General features: G+C 36.7%; 1 protein-coding gene across 1 annotated transcript; it reads right to left on the minus strand.

The window, feature by feature from the left end:
• Positions 1–6,007: 6,007 nt before the first annotated feature.
• On the minus strand, positions 6,008–9,331 carry LOC105204459. The gene is made up of 6 exons (XM_039453143.1): positions 7,789–9,331; positions 7,485–7,670; positions 7,082–7,335; positions 6,798–6,979; positions 6,147–6,365; positions 6,008–6,052 (listed from the first exon to the last, which is right to left on the minus strand). The coding sequence occupies exons 1-6, from the start codon at positions 7,842–7,844 to the stop codon at positions 6,008–6,010; spliced, it is 942 nt and encodes a 313-aa protein (XP_039309077.1). The 5' UTR covers positions 7,845–9,331.
• Positions 9,332–13,395: the final 4,064 nt, after the last annotated feature.

The raw sequence follows: 13,395 nt of genomic DNA on the forward strand, positions 1-13,395 counted from the left end.
CAATTATAACCAAGATTGTCAAAGTTGTTCTTTTTCTTTCGCATGGGAGTGCAGACATTGAGAGAGGTTTTTCGGAATCTAGTCGTATCCTAACAGAAGAAAAAGCATCGATGTCTTTAAGAATGCTCAATGCTAGACTTAATATTAAGGATGCAATGAAAAGATACAAAAACAAACCTCAACTGGTTCCTTTTAGTAAAGAGTTAATAATTGCCGCAGAATCGGCAAAACAGAAATATATGATTTTTCTCGAAGAGGAACAAAAAAAGAAAGAAGCTGAACGAAATAGACAACTCATTGAAGAAGCTACTGCAAAAAGGAAGAAAGAATTAGAAGAGGAGATGGAAAAATCGAAAAAAAGGCTAAAGGTACTAGAAGAGGAATTTAAAGAAGCTGAAAAGCAAGAAGAGAGCCAACGAAAAATTGCCGATGAAATGTTTGTTGAAGCGAATAATAGATTAAAATTAGCTGTCGAAAAGGGAGACATGAACGGTATAAAAATAGCTCAAAGTATGTTAGAGGCTGCAAAAAACTTAAGAGAAGAAGAAAAGCAAAAAATAAAAATAAAAAACGAAATTTCTTCAAGGATCGAAAAGAAAAAGTCTTTTCTTTTATCAAATATTCATTCATAATTATTAATAATTTTATTATATAAAATATCATTAATAAGTGGTTTCATTATTATCTATTGTTCATTTTAATATTTTGTATTGTTAAGTTCATCTCTAATTATACTGATTACTACATTCAGTATTATTACTAGCATTAAAAGATATATACATTTTATTTGTTATTTAAATGATAAGTAAATTCCAAAGATCAGATATCAATTGTGATAAATGTTTTGTAATAAAACTATGTTTTTGTTTTTATAAATACTCATTTTTCAGTATTATTATTAATAGGAAAAGATACAGATTTTATTTGTTATATAAGTTATTTCCAAAAATCAGACGTGATAAATATAACAAAATTATGTTTCTGTTTTTATAAACTTAAATAAATTATTACATAGAATTTTCGTTACTAAATAAAAATGTTTTGATAAATATGTAGATTTGATTAAGTATGAATTTTAATTACACTCTTTATCCATATCTTTCGTTGCTCTTCTCTTAATTTCTTTCACTTTTCTACTCACTTTTTTTTCCTTCACTCACTTTTTTACTCACTTTTTTCATCATTAAACTCACTTTTTCCACTTTTTTTGACCCCCCAAGCCGGTATGAGCCCTGATGTTGGAAACATGTTTAATATACATAATATGTTAAATATTACGAATCATCCCAAATATGTCTTGCGGATGTCCTACAAACGTCATACTGCAGCTATGATAAACCAGGATGTCCTTCGGACGTCTTTGGAACGTCCTATAGACGTACGAGATACTAGGACATTACAAGGACTTTTGTGGACATGTATTGGACGTCCGGGGACGTCCATGTGTTGTGTGGGATGTGGCTTCGATTTGAAAATTATCGCAACAAGGAGCGACTTCCTTTCATCGTTTACGATCTTAAGTGTGCCCTCGAAAAGATGGAACCGAATACTACCAAAACATCATGTACATACCAAAGACATGAGGTATTTAGCTTAGGATATTACATGCGATGTTCGTACGATGATGCACTATCCGCATACCGGTTTCATTGCGATCCCAATTGTGTCTCATGGTTCATCGAAGAATTGAAAAATTTAGCGTATAAAGTAAAATCAATTATATCCACCAATGTTCCCATGAACGCGTTATCGAAGGAATAGTGGGAGGCATACCATAACGCAACACATTGTCATATATGCGAGAAACCATTTATTCAAGACGATAAACAGGAACGCGATCATTGCCATTTAATCGGCAGATACCGAGATCTCGCGCATTCAAATTGCAACTTAAATTATAAACAATCGTTTTACATTCCAGTAATATTTCATAATTTGTCAGGCAACGATTCACATTTTATAATCAAGGAAATAGCCACAGCGTTTGAAGGGCAAGTAGATTTACTTTCCATCACAAAAAAAAATATATCTCGTTCACAAAAAATATTAAAACTACAGAAAATCAGAAAACTTGTATAAAATTACGATTTATCGATTCGTATAAATTTCTTAATGCCAGTCTCAATAAACTGGCTTTGTTTTTGAATAAGGATAAACTCCAAATTTTACAATCTCAATTTAAAGACATATCAGCAAAAAATTTCAATTTATTGACGCGAAAGAGGGTATTCCCTTACAAATACGTTGACGGTGTTGAAAAGTTGGAGGAAACATGTCTACCATCATGCGAATCATTTTACAGCTCTCTTACCGGTGACACGGTATCTGAGAGTGATTACGCTCACGCTGTCAATGTATGGCAACGGTTCTCCGTTCGAACGCTAGGTGAATATAGCGATTTATACCTCAAAATTGATGTTTTGTTGTTAACAGACATTTTTGAAAATTTCCGCAACAAATGTCTCGAAAGTTACAGTCTCGATCCCGCACATTATTATATTCTCCCAGGATACACGTGGGACGCTATGTTAAAGTATACAAAAATTACTTTTGAACTGCTTACGGACATTGACATGGTTATGTTTATAGAACGCGGTATACGCGGTGGTTTAAGTCAATGTTCTGGTAGATATGCACAAGCTAACAACAAATACATGCAGTCGTATGATCCATTGAAACCATCGTCATACTTAATGTACTTCGATGTAAATAACTTGTACGGATGGGCAATGTGTCAATCTTTGCTTTATAAAAGTTTCCAATGGGTTAATGACATAACAAATTTTGACGTATCATCAATCGCGCTCGAATCATCAACAGGCTATATCCTTGAAGTCGACCTCGAGTATCCGCACCTTCACGACGCGCACACCGATCTACCCTTCTGTCCAATACGCGATAAACCGCCTGGCAAGCAAGAGGAGAAACTGCTTGCGACAGTTTGCGAAAAAGAGCGGTACGTCATTCACTACCGCAACCTACAACAGCGCATGCGCCACGGTCTTCGCGTAACAAAAATCCACCGTATATTGAAATTCACACAATCTCCATGGTTTCGCGATTATATACAATTTAATACAAATTTCAGAACTAATGTTAAAAACGATTTTGAGAAAAATTTATATAAACTTATGAATAACGCGGTATACGGGAAAACCATGGAAAATGTGCGTAATCGCGTCAGTGTAAAATTATTAACTAAATAGGACAGACGGCACGGTGCGGAGGTTTAATTGCAATGGCAATGATTGCGAAACCAAACTTCCAAGGTAGAAGCGTTTTCTCAGAAAATACGGTCGCGATAGAATTGCATAAACTCAAGGTAAAATTTTATAAAGCGATATACGTAGATATGAGTATCCTGGATATTTCTAAAACATGCCTATATGAATTTCATCACAAGTATACGCTTTTATTATATCACAATAAATGCAAAGTAATGTATACCGACACCGACAGTCTTATTTATCATATCGAATGCGATGACATATATGAAATTGTGACGATGCACCCCGTATAAAGCATCGTCCCGACGAACATCGGCCGGAAAGGCCGCCGGGCCATAACCGGGGGTGCCTTGGGCACCCGTTTTTAAGACTCCGAATACCGCGATACCGCCTGGCGATCATAGAACTTATAAACATGGAAGGGGAATAGCGTATATTTTCTATAGTTAAAACTGTGTCCGACACATACTATACAACATGACTTTGGTTCGCTATGCGCACGCGCTAAATCGTTGACGCGCGCATAGCTCATAACCCGTATATATATGTATATAAGCGCTTTAAATATTATCTCTGAAAGTATAAGAAAAAGATTTTAATTTTTATCATAAAAATGTGTAGGAAATATTACTCTCTCTCTCTCTCTCTCTCTCTCTCTCTCTCTCTCTCTCTCTCTCTCTCTCAAATGTGTATTATAATACTTGTAATGTTTGTTTTACTCTGTAACATAAATATTCCTCGAAGTATGTTTCTATAATTAATAAAATTAGCATTACAAATTATACATGTATTTTGTCAGTATGATTGGAATTTGGATACAATAACACACATTTATGAAAATATTTGAAATATACATATATATATATATATATATATATATATTTTAGATTAACATTTTGTTGACAAATACATATATATTATATAGTGAAACTATAGAGATGAATAAAAAACAATATTTTATATTGAATAAAGAACATTTTAAACTTAAAAGTACAAACTTAAAGTACAAAACTATTAAAATAATAACAATTATAAAATATATAATTATTATAAAATATATAATAATAAAATGTGATATAGGATATGATATAATGTTTGCTATTGATGTTTAAAATGAACTATTTTATGGAATTTATGTCGAACATATTCTTCTCTTTCTGCATTGGTAGCGGATTTACCTTCAAAAAAAAGTCGCAATTGTACATATATACTAATTATTTGTTTTATTAATACAACCTTGTGGTTGTCGAAAATATTTTGTTCCATGATATGGTCCGTCATAGATTGGTGTACAAACACTTTCTCATGAACAAAACGGAACACTCTAGCTATCAACAGTTGTTTAATATTCGCTTTCTTAAATAATAAATGACTGTGTTCACGAATAATGCGTTCCGCAGATCGTGAAATATATATAACATCGTTTGATGGAGAAATCAAATTTCCTCTATTTTTAAGCTCAGTTAATTTCAAAACGATGTTCTCTGATAATAAAAATGTAGTGCACACGTTACACATACTTTTATTTTTTAACATTTTTTTGATAACAAATCCACTAATATGTGCTACAACATCCTCTACAAAAGGACTCAATGACCATAATGTAGATAAATAATCATGATCAAAGAAGTCAATTGAAGCTTCTTCTTCCTCATCATAAAGCGGCAGATCGTTATTAGTGATAGCATTATTTTTTGTTGACGTTACGTATAATATTTGTATGTCATTAATTAAGCAATTTCCTTTCTCGGCAGCAGAAATTTCATGTCTGATTAATAATCTTTTATAGCCAGCCTCAAATTGCCTTGCACTTGGATTATCATTAAATCCGCCTCTGCTTCGAAGTGCGCTAAAAAATGTTTCTAAATGGTCTTGATTAATTTTGAATGTTAACAAATATTGAAGACCGACATGTTTCAATTCTTTAAATAAGTCAAACATGTTTCTTAAACATACAATAAAGCCGAGAAATCCAATTTTCCGATTTCCAAGTAAGATGGATTTGTTGTTATTATCTTTTAATTGCAAAATATAGTTTTCCAATGTATCAGCGTAATCTTTTAATTTGTTGAAATTATCGTCTGTAAGTGGTACGCTATGCTTTTTAAGTTTTGAAAACTTAGATCTAACATTTAATAAATCGAATGCATCATTAAATGTTTTACAAAATTGTGCAGTCACTTTTGGGGATTGCAAATAATTTGGACGACATTTTTCAACAAATTGTAAAGCACAACTAACGCTTTCACTTAACGTCTGAGCTGCGAGCTTTACGTTCATTTTGTTTGTTTTATAAGTGATATGCTTCTTTGTTATTTTAGTAGCAGCTCGTAAACCTTCTTCTTCCTGCAATTTTTGAAGAAGAACAATATCTTCCCACAAGATTTTTTCCCCATTAAATATTAAAATTAATTTGTCTCCTAAAGTGTTTCTTACTAATTTCAACATATGGCAGGGGTCAAAAAAACAATAAATCTTATTCTGCGTTACCGGATCAATGAAATAAGGCTTAAAATTTTTGCCAATTTCAAAATTTGCACCTAAAGAAACGCACATACTAATATTGACGCTGGCTCCGTCAAACGTTAACGATCGCACAACAATGCCCGATTCATGTATTAATTCTAAACATTTTAGTAGCAAACTGGACCTCTCTTGACTGTTTAGCGATTTTATTAAAAAATACCCAACGGGCACTTTCCAGTGACCATTTATCGCTACAAGCATAAATACCAATGCGTTCCTCGCTCGTGGAGGATCATCACAATCAATCTCTCCATTTATTCCGAGATCAACATGTCCGTAATACCTTTTCCCATCATAATCTATTGATTCACGAATTGCAATTTCATCAATTACCAGATTACACATAATTGGCACTTTGCTCTGTTTAACTTTACATTTTAAAGCGTGAAATACCTCGTCTGTGAAGCCAGGTCGCCCGTTTATAACACTGTACCACTTACGGATAGTGGAACGTTCGGGTAAAAGATTTTTAAAAGTTTTTCTGACGTACTCATAGGCCTTTGAAGAATAAAAATTTAAAGTTAACGCAAACTTTCTCAACTCTTCTGAATACTTTTTCTTCAATCCTTTCTTCCTCTTTAATATCTCATGCATGATGTCAGGACTGCCATTCTAAATATGAAGGAATAAGAATCACATGTTATTTTAATTTTGATTTTGTCACATATTTCACAATTTTGTACTGTAAATAACAATGTTCTGTAATGTAAATACTCTATAATGTTAATAAATGGTAAGATATAAAATTATATAAAATTATGTATATAAATCGATTATAAAATATGAAATTATATATGTATATAATTGCGAATTTCACTAACTATTTACAATTAACGTTATGATTGATTAATTATCTTCTATTTACGTAATATTTGTTAGAATTATTTATAAATTTATTATATTACCACTTTTTAACTATCTAAATTACAATTTATTGCAATTACCAATTTAGCAACGCAAGCTTACCATCAAAATGTCGAACGCATTTTCAGAAATTAAATTTTTTTGACTTAAATCAATTAATAGGTCTTTCATTTTTTTTACACGTGCACGTAATCTGTTTTGTGATTGTTGTAATGTTTTAATGTTCCTCGAATATTGACTGATAACTCGTCGTGTTAGAGCTACAGCTCTTTTTGCTCGTCGAGGTGTAGCTAAATGTGGTGTTCGAATGTCGCCAACATATCGAGGTTCGGGAACAGTCATTGGAAGTGTTCGACGGTTCACTGCAAAAGTTCATAATTATTAATATATTTATTATTATATATAACTTTATTATTTAATAATTATAATTATATTATTTTAAATATAGAAATATAAATTTTTACCTTCAATCAATGTAGATGTAGTATTAGCTGCTGTCGGAGAATCTTCAATCAATGTAAATATAGTATTAGCTGCTGTCGGAGAATCTTCAATCAATGTAGATCTAGTATTAGCTGCTGTCGGAGAATCTTCAATCAATGTAAATATAGTATTAGCTGCTGTCGGAGAATTGGATGCATCAGCTTCTACAATGGACACAACTTCACCCAAATTGTGTTTTTTTATTGGTGGCAGACACTTGTCTGTTGTATTTGATCTGAAATTGTACATAGCTAAACTGAATGCTTATATATGTATATTATATCACAATATTTTTAATTTTTGTGTACTTGTGACACCCTCAATAATGACAAAGTTAGGCACACAAAAAATTAAATTATTTTTATTAAAATCTCCAAAACGTACTTTTTCCTTTTCTGTGTCTTTATAGATGGTATTGCTCCAGGATTTGTAATTAAACAATTTAATTTTTTCTTTAAATCTTCTTCCTTAAAATGATTGGAACATAGGAAGGTAGCGGTATTAAGATCCTGCTCCTTGATTCCACAGAAGGATAGCCATTTTTCTCGATCTTGCTTATTTTTCGGAAACCTGTAAATATATTATATAAGCATTTTAATTTTTAATGGCAAAACTATTCAATTTTACAGTAAATTAATATGTATGTATTCTAAAACATACATAACCTATACAAAAATAATTTTCTTACCGGTGATATGAAACGGTTTTGTTTCGATTGCCGCACAGCAGACAATACACTCCCATTTTTCTTTTTCTAATTTGTTTTTCTATCAGGCACAGCACAAATTAGCACAGGCAAAAACTGACGCTTGATTTTGTCGCTAAACTTTAATATAACCTGACTCGATTTATATCAACGTACATACACAACCAAAATGTACAATATATGTACATAACACAATCTCACTCCGACCGCGCATGCGCATTTCGAGGAAAAGTAATGAAAAGAGACAGAACTATATATTGTTGTCTCGCTTCTTGGACACAGTCGCGTCTTCCTATTCCCCTTCCATGTTTATAAGTTCTATGCTGGCGACAAACACCGCCAGAGGAGCGCCGAGCCATCGCACGTGCTGAGTCGGCGCGCACGCGCACTCGGAGGATACGCGGTCCTCCCTACCCCGACGATTCCGCCGTTAAGCGCCGAAAAGATAACGGAGGCGAGCGGAGTCGCTCGGTATAAATAGGGCCACCGCGACGAGAAACAGCGACTCCGTCACCGACCAGCTTTCCGATAACGATCCGCTGCGTTGGTGATATCCTGCTCCCGAAGTCGGAAACCCGGTCGAAAAGTGCTTGGCCGCGGCGAGAGGGTACTCCGCCTCCGACGCCAATTTATTCCGAATACATCAGCCTCCACGAGCCGAGACCCGCTCAAGCACCAAGAGTCTTGGTCAGCGAGCCGATCCCCGGCGACCCGGAGGCTACCCTCCTCACCTCGCGACACCCATCAAAACCGCGACCGCCGTGTTTGGGGTCTCGAGTCAAGTTACTTGACAGGGTACCGCGCGTCTAGCCTACCTGCGACGATCCCGTCGCAACCGCCATACCGCGCGAGAAGTCGACCCGCCCGCGAGCACCGCGACACGACGGCTAGTCCGCAGACCGTACCGCGAAACAACGCCCATCGCGTCACGAAGCATGGAACGCCGGCCGTAGATCGCGCCCGCGCAAAGATTACACCGGTATACCATTGCTCGATCTGGCGACGAAGCGCATCGACATTTGTATATATAGATATATATGTATGTATATTACCGTGTATATATTGTCCGTCCCACTAGATAAATATACGTCAATTTAAACCATATCTTGCGTGTAGAATGTTAAAACGCACCGCCGGCCTTCTTTTCTCCCGCGTTGAACCATTTTCGCGATCTAGCATCGAAAACCCGACGAGCTAATCCGTGCGCGGAAAGTCGGTAAATTACAAAATAATAAAACGCGATATTCACAAGTTTGACACAAGCGACTATCCAATAAATAATAAGTATGGTATGCCTCTCGCTAACAAAAGAGTTCCCGGTTTAATAAAAGACGAAAATAATGGCGCTATCATGACTGAGTTCGTTGGGCTTAGAGCAAAGATGTATGCTTTACGCGTCGAAGGTAAAAAGGATATTAGGAGTATAAATAAGTTTCCGCCGTTTCACAAAAAATGGCGCCACTAGTATGTTATGGTTGAAATTGTCTGTTGTAAAACGTTATATCGTAAGGACATCGTTGGACATCTGGCAACAACATAACCTTAAAATATTAGCGATTTTGTATCAGTATCATACGAGGTGTGATCAAAAAGTAAGGTGACTTTTTGAATTTCGCGCGCTCTGTACACTCTAATTTCAAACATTTTTTTTTTGTGTTGGTACACTCGTCACGATCATATGTTCACAGTTTTGACTATATAGCATGTGTTGTTTTTATGTGAAAGGCATAAAGGTTAGACTCGTGTTTGCGTGCTCGGCGATTTTTTGCTGTTGAAAATAATGGAGCAGAGAGTTTGTATTAATTTTTGTGTAAAAAATGGTATTAAGTGTTCAAAAACTCTTGAAATGTTGACAGTGGGGTACGGTGAGTCAATTTTGAGCAAAAAAAATGTTTATAAATGGTATAAGTTATTCCAAGAGGGCCGAGAAAATGTTAACGATGAACCTCGCTCTGGACGCCCCAGCACGTCAAAAACCGACGAAAATGTTCAGGAAGTGAAAGAAATTGTGTTGAAAAATCGTCGAATCACGATTAGAGAAATAGCTGATGATCTTAACATATCGTTTGGGAAGTTTTACCTCACCCGCCGTATTCACCAGACATTGTTCCTTCTGATTACTACCTGTTTCGATCAATGGCGTATGGCCTGTTTGAGCAACACTTCACATCATATGAAGATACAAAAAATTGGGTCGATTTGTGGATAGCTTCAAAAGATGAAGCATTCTTCCGACGCGGTATCCGTATGCTGCCAGAAAGATGGGAAAAAGTAGTGGCTAGCGATGGACAATACTTCGAATAAAACATTAGGTACCGTTCTTTCACAATAAATGCCCAATTTTTGATAAAAAACGGCCGAAACTTATTTATACTCCTAATACAAAAAAAGGTTAAAGGCGTAAAAAACAACGTTGTAGCCAGAATCATAACATTTGAGAATTGCACGAGATGTCTCCACAACGAAATTGAATTGACGCGAAAGTAAACTTGAATACGATCAAAATTGCATAAGGTGTATACAATATCGGAAACAAAAATTGCTCTAAGTCCATACGACAATAAGCGGTATATCGTGCCTGATTCCATCAATACACTACCATGGAGACAATATTAAATACCATTGTAAATACGTTCAATAATATAAATTTTGTATTTTATATTTAATATTTTATATGTATCTTATAGGTTGCGTTTCATGTATTATGTGCGATATATTTTACATTGTATATACATTTTAAATATACTATTTTATATTAAATAAATACTTATATGAAGTTTATATGTAATGTAAATATATGTAATGGTAGGGATAATAAAACGTATTTTTGAATACATTTATATATTTTGTATTTTTATATAGTTACATTAAATGAAAAAATAAAAAATAAAAAAATATATATATATTTAATCAAATTATATCGTCCTTATTTATCCATGAATTATGTGATTCATCAAATCCCAGTCACTTTACATAAACCTCATTCCCTCTTTTACGCAACACTTTTCCCACAAGATATACGTTCGGGTGAGTCGCGCGATGCAACTCGTATTCGTAGAATCCTCCGGAAACAGATTTTCCACGGTAATCTTCCAGGAGATACGTCACAGGATTTTTTTTCTGCACTTTGATGATTCTAAACACTTCCGTCGTCCAATTTGGTGTGTAACCTTTTTCAAAAGTTGTAACGAACTGCCTTCCGATCCCCCCCTGGACCGCCTAACCGTCCGAGCCGTCCGGCCGAACACCCGCCGGACGGCAATTAACGGCGCACGGTGCCTAATAAGATACACGACATCGGAGCAAACGAGCAATCGCTCCCGCACTCTCATCTTCGCGTGCACGCGCTCTCGTTCCTGCACCGTCCGAAGCGTGAGATCCGAGATCGAGTGGCGGGGATGCTGCCGTCGGACTGCTGCGCCGCAACACGCCGCACATCCCCTCGCCTCGATTCTCAGGTATATAAGGCGACGTTCGCCGGAGGCAGGACCTTATCCGTTTCTGGCCGGTCCGCCGAACCGGGCTCAAGAAAAACTTGGGCCCTGTCAAGGCACTTGACGAAAAAGCGACTTCCATCCTCTAAGCCTCCCGAGTCCGACACCACCTCACGTACGGGGATACGGTGCTTCGTGCCTCCATCAAGCGCACTTGGCATGAGGGAGTGTCTTCCGCCAATCACTAGCGGTATTAACCGCCTCGTGACGGGCCGCGCAAAAACCGAAGTCAACACACGGATCCGTGTACGCACTGCGCTCCGCTTACCGCACAGCACACCGCGTCTTGCGCGGCAGGTGCGCTATATAAATAGCCTATAAATAGATTTCCGAAGTTCATTGTCACGTCCGTCCGCGCGTTTTTATTACTAGTTAAGCTCCGCGTTTTGATTACCGCCCGATCGCGTCTCCGGATTTTTGGATTCTCACCGCCGACAGTACTGCGTACTACCGACCATATATGTACGGAACTTATGTAGGTCTCACCGCGTCTTAAGTTCTGAATAAACGTTCTTTGTTTCATATTAACCTAAAACAACGTCTAGTTCCTCCAGGCGACCTTTCGCGCCCGTTCCCGCACCGCCAACCGTCCGTGCGCGAAGTACGGTCGTTATAAGTTGTTTTGAATTTACTCACACGTACCGAATCACCTACTTTAAATCGCGCTGGTTTGGCAATCTTAACGTGACTGTACACCGCGGTTAAAAGTTTATCAGCATTAGTAGGAGTAACATCAATAGGTCGCATACCGATAGTTCGATGCTTTCTCATGTTGTACACTGATAAGAGACGTGATAACAAATCGACCCATTTATAGCTTCCATTGATTGTAAACTGTTTCCACATGTTGCTCTTCAACGTACGGTTGAACCGTTCGACCACCGACGCCTTCATTACAGAATACATAGAATAGTGATTAATGTCATGTTTTTTCAAAAGTTCTTGCACGTTTGCGTTATAAAATTCTTTTCCCATGTCGATTTGCAAATTTTTCGGATATCTTCCATCGCCTTGAATTATCTTTGCTATCGCTGCAGCCATCTCATTTCCACTCTTAGTTTTCAACAGCACGGCCCATACATACTTGCTCAGCACATCGATAACGGTAAGAATGTAGTGGTAACCTTTGTTAAATCGCGTATAAGGACGCATCTCAACCACATCTGCTTGCCACAGATCATCGTATCTGCAAACTATGACATGTCTTCGCGGAAAATTTCTTCTTGCAGGGGCATGCAGTTCTTTCACCAGCCGCTGCTTCTCGGAGCTGTTCTTCTTAAACATGTTTGATCACGATATATGACACACAAATGACGCAGAGATATGACGTTTACTCTCTCTCTTCTATTCTGTCTTATCAGAGAAAGGCGTCATTATTTCAAGCTTATGTAGCACAGTTTGTATATTATTTTGGAACTCTATCATCCTCTTCTCGAATTCTTCCTGTCAATTTTTCAAAATTTGTATGCTCTGTTGCACGCATCGTTTGTTTGCAACATCATTATCGTCCACAGGTAGAGCTACACGTCAAATCTTACGCGACCTTGCGTCAAAGTCGGCTGCAATCACGCAAAGAACATTGTCACGCACATAATTTCTGAGTGATCCGTTCCATTGGTAGTATGGCTCCGTTCCACTTTTTCCAAGTGATATTCCAAACTTGTTTATTGGCATTTCGACGTTGACTAAATAATTTGTATCGTGCGGTTTTAATTTATAATAAAGCCGACCTCTCAAAATTCTTCGATTATTGACAGAATCTCATTATCATGAGCGTTGTTGCCAGCTCGACGAGAAGCGTCGAGCAATCGAAGGCGGTCCACTAGTTCGTTTGAATCGTCCCAATGAACGTAATCAATCTTGTTATCAGTCAACCTCATGGTGGATGGTATCACACTTCTACCCTTTTTTTTACCTGTAAGCGGAGCGATGATTTGCTTATATTTGTATCTCTTGTTACCCATGATGAGATTATCGGCGCTCCAACTACGTCTATGAGTATTTGTTTTTAACAGTATATTTTTATACGTTTGTTTGTCATCCTCGGTAATAATAGCTTTATCGGGAAGTCTCTTTAAAGAATCAATTCGTATAA

The sequence above is a fragment of the Solenopsis invicta genome, chromosome 8 (genome assembly GCF_016802725.1).
Source record: "Solenopsis invicta isolate M01_SB chromosome 8, UNIL_Sinv_3.0, whole genome shotgun sequence".
In the NCBI taxonomy this organism is placed as follows: Eukaryota; Metazoa; Arthropoda; class Insecta; order Hymenoptera; family Formicidae; genus Solenopsis; species Solenopsis invicta.

Coding starts and splice junctions, on each gene's coding strand:
- LOC105204459 (XM_039453143.1), bottom strand. CDS start 7,844: ATGGGAGTGTATTGTCTGCTGTGCGGCAATCGAAACAAAACCGTTTCA. Junction 6,980..7,081: donor TACATCTACATTGATTGAAG/GTAAAAATTTAT, acceptor GAACTTTTGCAG/TGAACCGTCGAACACTTCCA. Junction 6,053..6,146: donor GACCTGGCTTCACAGACGAG/GTATTTCACGCT, acceptor GTGAATCAATAG/ATTATGATGGGAAAAGGTAT.